Below are 17453 nucleotides of genomic sequence, written 5' to 3' on the forward strand. Positions count from 1 at the left end.
TTGCGGTGATGGTGACAGAGTCTCCGGCGGTGGCGGGCATTTAAAATATGATGCCAGTAAGTAAGCCAATCAAAACTCGCGATCTGGCAGCCAATCAGGTGCCACCACTGCCGGTCCATGAGCTCTGATTGGCTGACGGCCGGCACCATATTAAAAATGAAGGGAGGAGGAGTGCCAGTGACTGCCCAGGCCCGTGCGCTCTGCGAGCTACCGAAAATACTACGGCGAGCTACGGGTTGAAGATCATATGTCTAGATATTGGATGTCACCGTTGCAGAAAGCAAATATTCCTCTCTTCCCAATATTTCTGCTGCAAGATGTCTAAAGTCAGCCCCCCCTCCGCCCAATTCTGCTACTCTCTACTAACACATATTGACATATTGATTGGGAAAGTGGCTTCTTTCTGAGTGCAAACATTCGGGAAGCAATAATAAGAAATGGCAGCCTGCAGCTGTAAGCGTCTGCACCCGCCTATGGGTAAGCCGCTGCTATGTAATTGCATAATGACACAGTCACAGTCCTACAGTACTTACACTCCTGATTAAATTGTTTTCCAAGGAGCCTTGATGATTGCACCCCCTCCCCCTTAATGATGCGTTGGCCGGAAAGCCACATATAATTACCAGCCCCTCAGTCCTCCGCTGAGCTCCAGCTAAGTTCTTGTTCCCTTTATGGGGTGTTGGAATCTTTCTTGTCTTGCAGAGTTTTGTGAAATGCACTTAATGAAGCCAGGACATCTCCCAGCTAGTGGGGATGTAACTGGCTGATTAATTAGGGCTTCCAGAGTCGCAGTGACTCATGCGGCCGATGTTTATTCATAATGCAAAAAGAAAAAAAAAGTCTTCGTTACCTGAATGCGCCTTATGTGTTTTAAATTAGGGCCCTGGAACATAACCATCTGTCTGTCTGGGTATGCATGTGCCCGCGTGCCATTGCATGCCTTTATGTATGCACCTGCCTCGGATTCAGTTTCTTGTAATCATCCATTTTAATAACATTTTGGTCCAGGCAGGTTTAACATTTAGTAAAACATCACATCATACCAGCAGTAACCGTTGTGGTTCTCCTGGTTTCCACCACAGTCCAAAGACATTCTGGTGGGTTCATCAGCTGCTGGGTAAAGGGTATCTGGTATGTATTTATGTGCCAGCGCGAGGTAGGTTAGATTGTAAGCTCTATCGACGCTGACTGAAATTTTCAGATTGTATACAGCTGCAGAATATGTTGGTGCTATTTTCATAGAGGGTGATACATTCCATTCCTCTGCGTTTGAAATCCACTTTCAAATTGAGTAATCAGAGGACTCTTTGTTGAAATTGGTACACAATGGAGGGGCGAGCGGTGTCTTCCATCTTGAGCCCTCGTTAAGTCCATTTTCTCAGCGCTGCTGCAAGATAGCAGAGCTTTGTTACTAGGTCTTTAAGAGGACATTGGGGCTGATCAATCTCTTTTTTTTTATATAAATGAACAGTGCACATGTTGTTTAGGGTACATGGTGAGTGACAGTTTTTTTTTCTCTGCCTGCTTTGCCGTTTAACCTGTTCGCTCCTGGTGCGGATTTAATAGTCTGCAAGGTTTAACATGCAGACTGAGCACAATGCTTCCTTCATAGCCGGGGCTTTTGTCTGTGTGAAAGTAAGAGAGCGGTGAATGGAGGTCAGTGGCTGAGCCACCATAGTAGTGAAATCCCTCCCGTGGGAATTGAAAGGATTCCCTTGTTGCCATGAGATCCTCACAAACCTGCGTGCCATAGGACAAAGGCGAGGGATTTAGCACGGCCAAATTCCTATTCAAGCCAGGTGATTGAGCAAATGTAAGCATAATTAGCCAGGGCCTGAATACTGCCACTATTAGGGAGTATGTTTGGATGCTCCTCACGTTAAGTGCTGTTCGTATGCACCCTCAGCTCACTGTTTGTTGATTAGGGGGAATATGGAGGTTTTCTGGGACTCTTCTAGGGGGAGATTTATCAAAGCTAGGAGAGAGAGAAAGTGGAGAGCGATAAAGAGGTCTATTCATGAAGCAGTGAAAAGTGTGGAGAAATGAGCCAGTGGAGAAGTTGCCCATGGCAACCAATCAGCATTGAGGTAACATTTATAATTTGCATACTGTACAGTTGTACGGAGCAGCTGATTGGTTGCCATGGGCAACTTCTCCACAGGCTCACTTCTCTACTCTTTTCACTGCTTCATGAATAGACCCCAAAGTAATAATCGGCTTCTAAGTGTCACTTTACAGGCTATGGCCCAGATTTATCAAGCCTTGCAGAGTGATAAATTGCACAGTGGTAAAGTACCAACCAATCAGCTTCTAACTGCCATGTTGCAGGATGTGTTTGAAAATGACAGTTACGAGCTGATTGGTTTGCACTTTATCACCGTGCAATTTATCACTCTCCAAGGCTTGATAAATCTGGGCCTATTTTTGAAAAATTACAGTTAAGTGCTGATTGGTTGAAACTTTATCTCTCTGCACTGTAGGTGGATTCTATGTTCAGCATCTTTTAGCCAATAGAAAGTCAACCACCTCATGTGTTGTCCCTTATAGATATGTCTAAGTTTACATTAATAGCTATTGTATATACCACTTGCATAATAAGTAGACACAAAACGCAGTTTGCACAGTTTTACCGGATTGTCAATAAAGAATATTTTCAAGGTCTGGAAACCCTGCACTGAATCAGTACGGAAAACAGGCGACTGTCATAAATTCAGCGCCGCCGTAAAAGTCTACTTCAAGTTGAGAGTCTAAAGTATATGTATCGACATAGGAAATACCTTAAAATACTTTTTCTTCCCAAAAAACTAATTAGTGGACTTTGTAGAAGCATGCCAAATATTTCCGCTTTCCCTTTAAGCTACTAAGGTTCCCGGGCTTGTATTTTGATAGACATTCATACACTTGTGCTGTTTATGCAGGTGGCAGATGTCTACTCTGAAGAAGGGGGCTCCAAGTTTACAATAGAGACATTGACGGAGTTGGCCGTGTAAGTTTGGCTTGTACAGATACATAAATCTGGTGCTTTACTATCACATCCTGGGGTTCAGTTTAATCGTATACTTCATTAACCAGTCATTCATAAAACGAGTTTCCTTACTGACCGGCATGAAACCGGTGTTTACAATTGTCGGGTTTCGCCAGACGCAGAGATGTCAATATAGCTACGGAAATCAACTATTAAAGATGTCTGGCACAGTTTGACACTGCCCGTAATGTGACTATTGAGACTGTGCCACAGTTAAATATTGAGTAAAGCTTTTATCGTCACACTATGTTTTCTTTTTGCTTTAAATTGGGTTTGTCACCAGATATTCACATTTAAAATCCAACCGTAGCAGCAACTGTTTTCAGTAATGCTATATTCATATAGTTATATACTTACCCATTCCCCCGATCCCATATCCTACCCATTCCCTCAATTTCATATTCTTCCCACCCTTCTTGGTATCCCAACTTTTTTAAGAATTGTCCCAGTTTTCAGGCCTAATCATGTTTTTCCCAGACTGCTCCCCTCCCCCCCCCCAAAAAAAAAATGACTGGATGACAGGAGGGGTTACAGTATATTTTCATATTTCTGAAATCAAGACCGGGAATATGGTTGCATCACACTGGGGCGTGTGGCCACGTCATGTTGGGGCGTGCAGCTTCCACTTGCAAATGCTTCTGCAGGGCTCCCGAAATTTCTCCACTCCCTTTAAAACACTACGATATCACACACACTCCATAAATCCAACCAAAACTGAAACTTCATGCAATAACTTTAGTACATGGGGTGTCTGAAAAAGTTAAACATCTGGAGTCCAGAAATCGGGTGGTTCTAATGTCTTCCAGGGGCCTACCACAATCTACTGTTAAGGCCCATATAGACGGGCCGATGCAGGAGTGATGTGTGCTGAGCAAACCGCTCAGCATACATCTCTCCCGCCGCTCAGCACAGCGCGATCTGTGTTGAGCGTGCAGGGGGAGATGGGGGGGCGCTCAATTCACCCAGCGGGTGAAGTAAGCGACCCGCTAGATTGGCCTGCATGCAGGTCAGTCTAGCACCAGCGATAGCGATGCGCAGGGCTGCGCATCGCTATGGCTGTTAGGGCTACACACGGAGCGATCTTGCTGAAAATCTAAGGAATCTTAGATTATCGCTCCGTGTGTACCCCCCTTTAAGCATAGTGTGCACCAGTCACTGCCAAAAGAAGCAAGCAGACCAGGAGCAAGGCCCCACCTGAATGGTGGAACCATGACCAGGGGCCTACTGAAACCAGGTTAATTAACCTTCACTAGGAACCAGTGGCAACACTTTATGGCCAGTATCCACTTTAGAATAATTCATCCTCCATCAAATATTTACCCATGTACAGCAAAATGGGGCAACTACACAGTGAAACTCCATATAACCTAATGTTAGGGAATAGGATGACACTGAGGGGCAGATGTATTAACCTGGAGAAGGCATAAGGAAGTGATAAACCAGTGATATGTGCAAGGTAATTAAGGCACCAGCCAATCAGCTCCATTATGTAAATTAACAGTTAGGATCTGATTGGCTGGTGACTTTATCACCTTGCACATATCACTGGTTTATCACTTCCTTTTGCCTTCTCCAGGTTAATACATCTGCCCCTGAACGCGGTGCAATGTCCTATCTTCACGGAGCTCTGTTGTAGAGGCAGGGCTGAGAGGTGTTACAGCGACTACGTTTGGCATCCTTGGGGCGATCGCTGTGTTTTCTGCTAAAAGTGTTCATCTTGTATCAATAAGGGAAAGTACCCCTTTCATGGTCCGTATTGAGTTTATGGGCTGCATTCAGGAATTACGGTTGACTCTCCAAAATAGTTTACTTTATTGCATGTTGGCATTAGGTTTTCTGAAATGTAACTGTAAGCTCTCACAAGCAGGGCCCTCTTTCCACAAGTGCTTTTCCTTTCCTTACTTATACCATCATCTCCTCCCTACTGCCTGTAACACTTCTAATGCTGGGTACACACTGGCCGATATATCGCGGGCCCGTCGGCCAGTGTGTACCAACGATATGTCTGTGAACGCCGTCGTTCATAGACATATCGCATCGGCCCTGCAGCACAGCCGACGGCCAATATATCTAACGATATATTGGTGCATCACTTTGTACGCGCCCGTAAACCTGCAACAGACGCCGGCGGTGATTGACAGCACAACTGACGTCAGTCCCAACGGATCAGGCAGTGTGTATGCAGAACACACTGCCCGGTCCGCCTGTAGATATATCTACAGATCCATTGATCTGTAGATATATCTACAAGTGTATACCAAGCATAACGCTTGGCTTCTACCACCCTGCAGCTTATTTGGGTATTATGACCGCTGATGCAGCAATGTTTACACACAATGGCCCTCATTCCGAGTTGTTCGCTCGCAAGCGGATTTTAGCAGATTTGCTCATGCTAAGCCGCCGCCTACTGGGAGTGAATCTTAGCATCTTAAAAATGCGAACGATGTATTCGCAATATTGCGATTACACACCTCGTAGCAGTTTCTGAGTAGCTCCAGACTTACTCGGCATCTGCGATCAGTTCAGTGCTTGTCGTTCCTGGTTTGACGTCACAAACACACCCAGCGTTCGCCCAGACACTCCTCCGTTTCTCCGGCCACTCCTGCGTTTTTTACGGAAACGGTAGCGTTTTTTCCCACACGCCCATAAAACGGCCTGTTTCCGCCCAGTAACACCCATTTCCTGTCAATCACATTACGATCGCCAGAACGATGAAAAAGCCGTGAGTAAAATTACTAAGTGCATAGCAAATTTACTTGGCGCAGTCGCAGTGCGAACATTGCGCATGCGCATTAAGCGGAAAATCGCTGCGATGCGAAGATTTTTACCGAGCGAACAACTCGGAATGAGGGCCAATATTCATGTCCCGCAATGTTCTGTACTGTAAAGGTGGGTACACACTGGTAGATATATCTGCCAATCAGTTGATCGGCAGATATATCTATGGACGGATCGGGCAGTGTGTTGAGCATACACACTGCCCGATCCGTCGGGGACTGACGTCATGAACACGCCCGCCCATTTCAGCTGTCAATCACCGCCGGCCGCCGCAGCATGTGTACGGCCGACCACCCGTACACACACAGCGATGCGCCAATATATCGGTAGATATATTGGCCGTCGGCTGTGCAGCGGGGCCGACGCGATACGTCTGTGAACGACGGAGTTCACAGACGTATCGGCCGTATCCACCTTAAGTCACTTTTTTCTTGTTTTGTTTGTACTGTTTCTGTTTCTGTACTTTGCGAGGCGCTGCAGACCCCTTGCGGCGCCATATAAAGTATAATAATTCTGAACTGCATTTGAGAGCTCACATTCATCAAGGTTTTAAACATGAAAAGCACTTGACGTGTCCTTAGCACTACTGAAAAAAATAACAATATTCACATATATATGAATATTTTCATAGATTAATGTTTTTTTGAATAGTTCATAGCAATTCAAGATACTGAGAGCTGGACAGGAAGTGAGCGCAGCAGACAAACCACTCCCCTAAACCACTGAAAAACTAAGGTTGTATTTGTAGCTATCTTAGTTTCTTTTAAATAACTTTTACATACTTTTACGTTACGAGACCGGCCTATGTGGAACGCCAAGGCTATTTCAGATGAAAAGCACAAATATAGGCGGTTTAGAATAAATATATGAACACATTAATTGGGCCCACAAATCATTTTATATATGTGTAACTGCTGTTTAATAACACTGGCAGGGTGGTAGCCGAACAGAGAACATCTACGGAGGTGTTGTACACAGACATCGTTTCTTCATAAATGTAGCAGCTTCAAAGGGTCCCCAGCAGAAAATAAGACATTCAGCTCCAGTCGATTTGGCCGGGAGCCAGTTTCAATAATCTGAACGTATATTACAAACCGAATGAGGTTTACACGTACCCCAAGACCAGTAGCCCTTAGCTGCTTAAAATAGCAACCCTTGCATACGCGTGAAATCATAATATTTACTGTGCGAGTCTAACTCCAGTATCACATACCAGGGCACACTTCTATACAAGTCGCCAACCCCCACTACCCCCAACCCCCTTTCCAGTCACTGGCCTGGTTCCCAAAATTAAACTGCTACCAAATATTAGAGGTAAATTTCCAAGCTCCGTCTTCAGCCCGCGGAAATTTGTAATGTGAAGATTAGTCTAAATAAAGTTTGTGGCACCATTAACCTGTCTCTTTGGCTGTCAGTAAATAGTTCCTTGTTGAAGACCCACCAGTGTAATTGCATCAAGTAAGAGTAGAAAGAAGGAAGAATGTAGAGGACACTCTGCAACTTTGTTTCAAAGTAAGATGTGACCGAGTATGTCATGCTTATCCAATACAAACAAATAAGCAAATGCAGATTCAGCGACTATGCAGGACAAAAAGCTCAAGTTGCAAAGCACAGCATGTCAGTTATTTCACTTTAAAATATGCAAATACATTTTCTGTAAGTACCAATCAGTATGCATATAGTATAGCAACTGAATGGATATACAAGTACTCCAGTTTTACTAAATGTCGCTTTGCTACTATCCTTTATGCCTTGATATTATATTTTTCAAAGGCTACCTCCCGCCAAGACTGGCCTCTATGTATATATTTAGTACAGGACAGGTAAATATAGATGATAGACCGTGATTAATAGCTGTGCTCAAAAATAATGCCCAGACGTTGCTGTAAGTTATAGAAACGAATGTAAATGTTTTGAAAGTCCTTCTTCAGCAAGATATACCATCGGATTACAGCCATAGAACCCACCTTCCTAGCCGACCAAACCTAGAAATTGCATACAATAATACCCCTACAGGCAAGAGATGGATATATATATATTTTTCTTCTGGCTGTAGTAAAAGAATCTCTGAGGTTACTCTGTATTGGATTAAACACATCCCACTCAGACCACAAGTTTAACTTACCAAAACCCAAGACAATTACATGACATCTACATTTGAGGAAAAACCCAGGAATATCCAACGTCAGCCTGAGAGTGAGAATTGACCAGTGCGGCAGGAATCCCCGTCGGCCATTTGCCTATGGGGTCAGTGAATAAAGTTGAAATAAGGATTCTTAGAGGAACATCTGAAAACACTTAACCTCTTCCATCGGCAGCCCTTCCAGTAACGAACGGATTAAACGGTTCTCCCTGTAATATTATTACATGTGCAAACTTTGTCACATATGGCCGTCTTCCAGAGCTGAAGTGGTTAACATTCCTGCAAACTGCGCAACGTGTAGTAACATGTGTTTTACAGATCTGTCATGTGCAAGCCATTTGCAGAAGAGCACGAAAATAAGATAATAGTAATGACACTAAGCCACGTAAGTGTACTGCTGCAGACGCTGGCTGAGATGTTTTTCTTTACTAATCTAATTTCACTGGTTGGATTAAGTCAAGGTGTAGAGCGCAGTGACGTCACCAGAGTCCTGGAACGTTTACGCCGTAAAATTGAGCTTTATACGTTTATTTATAAGACATTTCACCGTGTTCCTCCAAAGACTGGAAGGCCGGTCTGGCTGCAACATACTCTAAATATATTATTATATGTGTCAGAGGAGTAAACCCTATTTCACTTTCCACCCTATCCAAAATGTGACTGTTATGCTTTATTTTTATGTTCGTTTTAAACATTTGTTATTATTTTATGCTGTTTTTTTTTTTTTACTTTATGTTTCATAAATGTAATTTATATTTTCAAGATGTGAGTTCATTGAAATTGACATAAACTGAAGCTAGTTAAGGGTAGTGCTGTTAAACATGCTAACCAATTAGAAGCTGCCCTGTCATACATGTAGAGTATTGCTGTAGGTTGTGTTTTCCCAACTTTTTAACTTATTGCACTGAGAAGCCATGTAGAATATTCATTTTGGAATACAGGTTATAGCTCTGGCTACATAGGGGTCCCAAATGCAGTATTAAAACTAATGAGCCCAACAGTAGAAAAGGTTTAGTAAGTAAGAATGCATTATGCTGTTTAATTTGATTCATTTTATAGTTGCTTAAAGGAAAATAGGTTATAGAATTACTACCATTACCAACAGGGGTTTGGCCAACTTGCATGGGACATTCCGCAAGTCAGTAACATTTTGCCGGTCAATCATTGCTGTTTCTTGATTCATATTAAAGTTAAGCTTACCCTTATGATGCAGACTATGCTCTTTTGCATTTTGTGAAACGCGTAAGTAAAATACCTAACATTAACATAGAAACATGGTCTTTTGCAATTTATGAAACACGTAACCAAAATACCTAACATTAACATAGAAACATGTTCTTTTGCATTTTGTGAAATGCGTAAGTAAAATACCTAACATCAACATAGAAAAATGCTCTTTTGCATTTTATGCAACGCGTAAGCAAAATACATGACATTAATATAGAAACATATTCTTTTGCATTCTATGAAATGTGTAAGTAAAATACCTAACGTTAATATAGAAACATGTTCTTTTGCATTTTATGAAACGCATTAGAAAAATCCTAACATTAATATAGAAACAAGTTCTTTTGCATTTGATGAAACGCGTAAGAAAAATAACTAAAAGTAAAATGGAAACATAAAATTTGACGGCGGATAGGAATCACTTGGTACCATAAGACATATTGTAAAGTCAGATGATTAATTAGTTGGGCCAAATGAAGCAAGAAATCCTGGTACTTCAGCATTAATAACCGCTGGTGTTTTGAATGTGCATTGTAACCGTAACATTTCACCATTTATCCTGACAGCTATCGCACCAGCAGTCGTGATGAATTGTACATCTCTTATCTTGCCCTACCAGCGGGGCTTTTTCTGCAGTGATGAAAGCATCAGATATGAGTATCAGAAAAGCACTATATCTATTCCACTGCTTCTAACATTGGGGGTGTTGGTGACGCTGGTCTCTGTAAGTGATATGTACAACAGCACGGAGACCGCCCTGAGCCCATGCCAGCTTCTAAAACGTAATGATGAACTCTGTGCAGGTTGTAGGAGGGCGCCCTGACCCTTTACTGTTCCAGGCGCCGTCTCACACCCCATACGGAAATCCTTGTTACCGCCAGAAGGTTGCATTGTTCCGGACGGCCCGTGCTTTGCTTTGGTGTTTTAGCTCACGTGCATTACCCTGTGCATTGACAATGTTTTCTTCTTGTCTCTTTCTCTCTTTCTCTTTCTCTCGCTCTTTCGCTAGCTGGCCTTCCTTTCATGATAATTGAATCTAATAAAATCCAACCGTATCACCGGGGGTTTTACTGTGACGATGAAAGTATCAAGTACCCCAGCAAATCTGGAGAAACAATTAATGATATTATGCTATCTGTCGTTGGTATTATCATTTCCATCCTTGCTGTAAGTGCACAACCTGTCAATTACAAAAAATCTCTTCTATTTTTTTTTTTTCCCTGTGTTCTGTCGTCTTCCAAAAATGTCTGCAACGAGTTCTTAACCTACTATCCGGGGCCAAAAAAAGCATGGCCGACTATGCCGTTTAGCCGAAGGCACCATATATATCTTTAAAAATAAAAATGGATTGTGTACCGCCAACTAGTAAAAGTCTTCATTAATTAATCATACTTTTACTATTTTGTACAAGATCAGTATTTATTACAGCAACGTACTCAAGTAGACAAGCTGAAACGATTAAACGGAAGCACTGTACATAATCCGTTGTGAATTATTAATCAACAGTATGTGAGTGCGAAAGGTGGTTAAGAACCCTTGTACTGAACTTGTTGAATTTTTACAATTGGTTCACAAAGCAGACACACAATAAAATAGTTGAAAAGCGACTTACATTGACCAAATGCCCCGGTTAGTTCTTTAGTTATTATTAAACCGCAGGCATCAGTTGGTTGCACCAAGGTAGATGGTGGTCGGGACAGTGTAATGTATTTTGTAGACTAGTCCATTACATGAAAAATACATCTAGTGTTTTTGCAAACTTTATTTTTTACTGCCAAATAAAAACCTGCTGCCTCCTAGCTTCAATACAAAATACAAAACATCCAAACTAGAAGCTGAGGTCACAATATTTTGGGGTTTTGTTCCACATAACCTGTAACTGAATAGTAGACTTTCACCAAAGACTAAAATTCAGTTTGAGCTTAGAACATATGTTTTCTGGGACTCATCTAGCAGACCAAAGTAAAACAACTCTGAAAAGTGAATATAGTATTATAGAATGACAATAGTACATAGCCTCATCCAGTCTTGCGAAGTCTCAAGTACTTCAAATGTTGACTTCTGTTGATCAACTTAATTGAAGTCCAACATTGTCTCAGAACTTTAACAACCACTTGATGCCCCCCACCAGCCTCTATTCACGTATAAGCTCAACATAGGCTCACTGCAAGATAGAGGGGTGGATGTATCAAGTCTTGGAGAGTGCTAAAGTGGAGAAGTTACCCAATGCAACCAATTAGCTGTCATTTCAAAACTGTGCTAGATAAATGACAGAAGCATTGGGTGACTTCACTTTATCATTCTCCCAGGCTTGATGTACCTCCCCCACAATCCTTCCCTCTATAGGGAGTTTCAAAAACATTTCTCAAGCCCAGCCCCACATTTTATGTTATTCAACAGAGCAGAGTTCCGATTTTTATTTTTTTTCTCATGCATTTCTGGAAGCAATTACTGTTATTTCTGTTTTATGTGTATCTGTTTTTAATTACTACTGATTTATTTCGCATTATCTGCTTTTGCATTGGTGTTGGGATTTTGCCTTCTCCTCCATATGTGTACAACCCTTTTCTTACCCTCCTTAAAGACTGTATTTCAAGGAATAAATGTTTACATATTGTGTATGTGTATATATGTATATATATATATATATATATATATATATATATATATATATATATTATATTATTGTATCTGCCTTTACTGTGTATTTTTCTGCTTCATGTTAAAGTTTGTCTTGAGTATAGTACTCTTTCTTCTTCTTACATTTGTATATTGTCTATGTCACAGGTTCTCAAACTCGGTCCTCAGGACCCCACACGGTGCATGTTTTGCAGGTAACCCAGCAGGCGCACAGGTGTATTAATTACTCACTGACACATTTTTAAAGGTCCACAGGTGGAGCTAATTATTTCACTTGTGATTCTATGAGGAGACCTGCAAAACATGCACTGTGTGGGGTCCTGAGGACCGAGTTTGAGAACCTATGGTCTATGTATTAGGCATTAGGCAGTTGGGTAAGCCTTTGTTGTATTATAATTACCCCATGGTGAATATACACAGTAATAAGGGCCTGCAGCATTTTACCCTTCACAGGCCCTTATTATGGTGTATATTCACCATGGGGACAAATAAACATGTTTAGCCACAAGGGTCTTTACTTTTATAAATAAAAGCTATTCATTAGGCCTCACACCTAACGGCACCTTCATTTTTGCTAAACAGCACAAGTAAAAAAAACGCAAGTGAGAAAGCTTGTCTAACCCGACGCGTTTGATGTGCGTTGTTGCTTGCATTTTTTCTCCTCATTTTCATGTCATTTAGGGGTCTATTCATGAAGCAGTGAAAACTGTGGAGAAGTGAGTCAGTGGAGAAGAACCAATCAGCATTGAAGTAACATTTGTAATTTGCATACTATAAAAGCAGCTGATTGGTTGCTATTGGCAACTTCTCCACTGGCTCACTTCTCCACTCTTTTCACTGCTTCATGAATAGACCCCTGTGGCTTCCCCCGATGTATATATGTGTGATTAACCAGATAAATCAGATATTCCCTTCACTGTTGTAAAAGTTATTAAAGGGTCCTAAAGAGATTTATTCATTTATTGTAGTTGAAAATTCAAACAAGATATTAAGACACTTCATAATTAATGTCTGAATATTCAATTGTTAGGTGAAAATCCTAAAGACTAATGACCCATGTAGTGCCATAGAAAATAAAGATTTTAGATAGCAATGTACATATAGGGGGGAATTCAATCAGTGGCGGTAATTTACTATGGCTAATTGATCCCCCAGGGGTTATCCAATTATCCCTGAAAGACAGCACTATCTGGGATCTTTTTTTCATCTGCCTGGAGGCTGGCGGAACTTATCCCGGTTACGGTGTGTGTTTTTCAAAAACTTTTTTTCTTTTTTTGGGTGGAGGATAGGGTGGGGGGGGGGGGGAACGAGTTGCAATTGAATTGCCCGGAAAAAAATATTGGGCAACAAATTGTGGTTTTTGCCTGAAAATTTAATTTCCCCCATAGTATGATAATATTGTCATCCGGCCATTCTCGGAACAGTATACAGTTACTATTGTGAGTCAGTATTTCCAAAATTATTCTGCAGCCATTCTAAAAGCTGTTCACTCTTATAATGGCCAGTTACACCCAATTCTGAATTTGAGAGTCTCCTTTATAACAGTTTATACTAATTGCCACCTAACCCCATCTGGGAAGAATCAGGGTCTATACTTGCACCCGACGTACAACAAAATATCTGTTATTTGTGATCTGTTTTCTTACCAAAATAGAAAACACTCCACAGTGGTCAATCGGTGGGGACCTAATTCTCCAATTAATTCTTTGCAGCTGGCTACATCTGTGTTATCATTAAGACCACCAACACAGGCTGTGCCAGATAGGGGAAGAATGATAGGAGCGTGAACAGAAACTAAATACAAACACAAGGTGTATCAACATTACTAATAAAAATATTTAAAGGGCATCCATTCAGTGCCATGGCACTTGTAAGTGCCATCCTGTTGCCCAAGTTCAGTCTTCAGGGCTGTAGTGCATTATAGACCAGTCCATTTGAATATGTTTCTGTTATTTTGAAAATAACGATAAACATGTTTATAGTTACGCAAAACGAGTTCTAGTACACATATTACATCTTTTTCTTTTGATTATTTTTTTTTTCTTCTTCAAACCCGTATCGCCTCCATGCATTAGAGGCAGCTACTTTGTGGGCTGAACCCCATAATCAGTGAATTCATTACTAGTGGTATCACTGAGGCACACTGTGCCTCATGCCTCAGTTTTATCACTAGTACCTAATAAAGGGATATTGATTCAGGCCATATTATGGCAGCCTCCACTAGAGTATATGACTACGTGGGGCAAAAATGAAGTGAAGGGGAACTATTGAAAACATCGTTTCGAGGTTCGGACACTTTTACAGATTAAGGGGGGGATATGTATTAAGCCTTGGAGAGTGATACAGTATAGAGAGAGATAAACTACCAGCCAATCAGTTCCTGACTGACGTGTTACAGGCTGTGTTGGAAAAATGACAGGAGCTGATTGGTTGTTTATCTCCACGTTATCAAGGCTTAGTACATCCGCCTCACATTATGATACAGAAATACAGTATATGCCCTTATTTGTCAATGAGTGATACATTTCACTGTGAGTGATAAATTGCACCAGCCAATCCGCTCCTAACTGTCATTTTTCAAACCCAGCCTGTGACATGGCAGTTAGGAGCTGATTGTCTGGTGCAATTTATCACTCACAGTGAAATTTATCACTCATTGATAAATAAGGGGAATAGTTTGCCATTCGTGTCCCGGTTCTTACACTGGGCAGTCCCCAAATATATACATAGTCCCCAACATGTACTCACATATACAAAGCCCCATGCCTAGAATTTGGAGTTACACATGTGTTGCTAAAGTATTCCTAAGTCTGTTTACTGTGCGGGACAGCCAGTCGCATATGGACCTCATAAGAGTATCCATATTAGGTTAATTTGCAGCTTTCATTTGATCCTGCCCAGTCATCCTTCCTCTCCTACCAAAGACAAATACAACAAGCATAATAAATACTGAATGCTCTAATCTTCAGGTCTTCATAAACAGAAGAGCCGCTTCACTCGTCCATATACAGTGTTATTACTCTTTTCATAGCGCCGTAGACCAAATGATGCATCTGTAGATTACATGCAGCGACATTGGACCAACAAACAAACGCCAAATGTTTTACATCCCAGTATAAATATTGTTCTTTTCATGTAAGACTTCCAGCCTGTAGTCCAGGGGAAAGCCATCGTGTTGCCGTAAGCAATTTTGTCCCAGTCCGCCATTTTACTGCCTGATTTTATTTATGTGCCCTTTAAATTAATGACTAACGGCCCGAGCCTAAGTCATAACTCTGATACTCTATATGGAGAGAAGGGTTTACGGTTCGTAAGCAGGGGTCCATCATTTACTGATACACCATAATTCCGGCAGATTTACGACTACACACAGCAGAGAGGGTAGAAGTTATGTGCAGCTCAATAATTGTTTAAAGCCTGCTTAGGAGGTCCATAGTAATTTGGGGCCAAGCACAACTCTCTTTAAAGGTTGCTCAGCTTTAACTGCATCCTAAACCAGATCTAGAAATTGGTCCGTCGCTTATTAATTATTATTGTTTGTACGGCGCTACTATGTTAAGCGCTACTATATTACGCAGACCAATATTTAGCATTCAACTCTAATCCATGGAATATTGATGAATTGCCCATTGATGTATTGCCCATTTATGCTCCCATTTAAATACCAAGGTTTGTTCCTGCCGGCGCGCTTTGGAACATAGACGGATCCAGCGCTGCTGCATTGCAACTGCTTTGTGAGAAAATAACCGATGATCGGTTTATCAAGATTTACTGCATTCATGTGCAAATAAGACTTAATGGATGGAAAACTTTCAAAGGACCGGAGAATTAGCCCACTCTATTATTTCCTCAGCGGTTACATTTCTGATATCTCAGTTAAAAGGCTGGAAGAGCTTTAATGTGTTACCATTGTATTATCCACTTGCGTAGCGGGAACCATGGTTCACGGGTGATTGAATACCCTGAATGAACATTAATTTGTTACAGGTTGTGTAAACCTGCATGGGTGCTTGTATTTTGACGTAATCCCTAATGAACCAAATTCAATCTTTCGGTTGTCACCATGGCAATAAGGACGCAGGACCGTACCTTTCTCTAACAGATCTCCCTATTACTGCCGTAAAGGAGGCAGTTCATGTCTGAGGGATGGACGGGAGCCGGTGGCGTTACTTTTCTCTGACCTAATGTCCGTGGACATCACAAATTTTTCCTCACACCCCACTGAGGTGCTCAGAAGAAATATGTGAAGGTGGCCTTTGGTAACTCCGAGCCATGGGCACAGTCGCGCATTGCGACCAAACATCACTTGAAATTGAATTGCCTTCAAAGAGTTTAGCATGCAGAGAGGCATCTATCACATAATAAAACTTAATAAATAGGATTGCCCAGTAGGAGCATGTATAGAAACTAGTGCATCAGGAAAAGCTGCCCCCTATAGTGCTGGCCAATATATATTACCCAAATATACAGTCCCTATTTCAAGCTACACCTATATAAAAACAGCCCATGACTTCACACACTATGGACTTTGTGTCCCTGTCAGATACAAACACACACACACACACACACACACACACACACACACACACACACACACACACACACACACACACACACGAGAAAGCTGCACTGTGGGCTGAACAAATATCCTTCCTGTTTGTTCACGTTTCATTAATGAGACATGAGGCACAGAGGCATGAGGCACAGAGGCATACTCACAGAAAAGGCTGCCGCTTTGTTATCTAAATCAATGTCTCAATCTTAATTTGAGTCTCGTGCCTCAGTCACATCATGGGCTTTATGAATGTCGGTTCAGCGCACAAGATGGCTGCCCCCATGTCATGTGTAGATAAACTGACTATTTGTTTTATCATGAGTTTCCCTTTCTCTATTTAAGGCCCATTGTTTGTTTCTGCAGATCATACTAGGTGAATTCTTCCGGATCTATTACTTGAAAGCGAAGTCTCATTCGTTCATCCGAAACCCCTACGTCTCCGCCCTATACAAGCAGGTGGGATGCTTCCTATTTGGCTGCGCCATAAGCCAATCCTTCACGGATATTGCCAAGGTCTCCATTGGCCGCCTGCGACCCCATTTCCTGGACATCTGCGATCCAGATTTCACGCGCCTCAACTGCACTGTTGGAAACTATATAGAGGAATATACGTGTAGAGGACCGCCAAGCAAAGTGACCGAAGCAAGGTACGGTTTACAGACGTCAAGTTCTCTGGTATATTCCAGGGGGGGGGGGGTATTTATCAAGAAAGATGCCAACCAATCAGCTTCTAGATGTCATTTTAAAGGAATAAGAATGTATTTGGCCAGACTCTGCTGGGTATAGTAGTTCTCACTTCTAACAATATTATGTATGCTACTCATGAATGGAAGATTAGCGGGGGTCATTCCGAGTTGATCACTCGCTAGATATTTTTTGTTGCGCTGCAATCAGATAGTCGCCGCCTATGGGGGAGTGTATTTTCCTTTGCAAGTGTGCGAACGCTTGTGCAGCCGAGCGGTACAAAAACAGTTTGCGCAGCTTCTGAGTAGGTCTGAACTCACTTCAGCCTGTCCGGGGTCGGAATTGACGTCAGACACCCGCCCTGCAAACGCTTGGACACGCCTGCGTTTTTCCAACCACTC

General features: G+C 41.9%; 1 protein-coding gene across 4 annotated transcripts in view; it reads left to right on the plus strand.

The window, feature by feature from the left end:
- PLPP3 (phospholipid phosphatase 3) overlaps positions 1–17453 on the plus strand; it is a 60198-nt gene that overhangs the window by 21217 nt on the left and 21528 nt on the right. For 2 of the 4 annotated variants that reach the window (XM_063939294.1, XM_063939296.1), the window contains 2 exons: positions 9740–9897; positions 16732–17015. In XM_063939294.1, the coding sequence (XP_063795364.1) occupies positions 9740–9897; positions 16732–17015 (442 nt within the window). Of the gene's footprint in view, positions 1–9739; positions 9898–10182; positions 10341–16731; positions 17016–17453 lie in introns of those variants that run through there. The other 2 variants (XM_063939295.1, XM_063939293.1) reach the window with 2 other exon arrangements.

Source organism: Pseudophryne corroboree, chromosome 9 (genome assembly GCF_028390025.1).
Source record: "Pseudophryne corroboree isolate aPseCor3 chromosome 9, aPseCor3.hap2, whole genome shotgun sequence".
NCBI classification, from domain to species: domain Eukaryota; kingdom Metazoa; phylum Chordata; class Amphibia; order Anura; family Myobatrachidae; genus Pseudophryne; species Pseudophryne corroboree.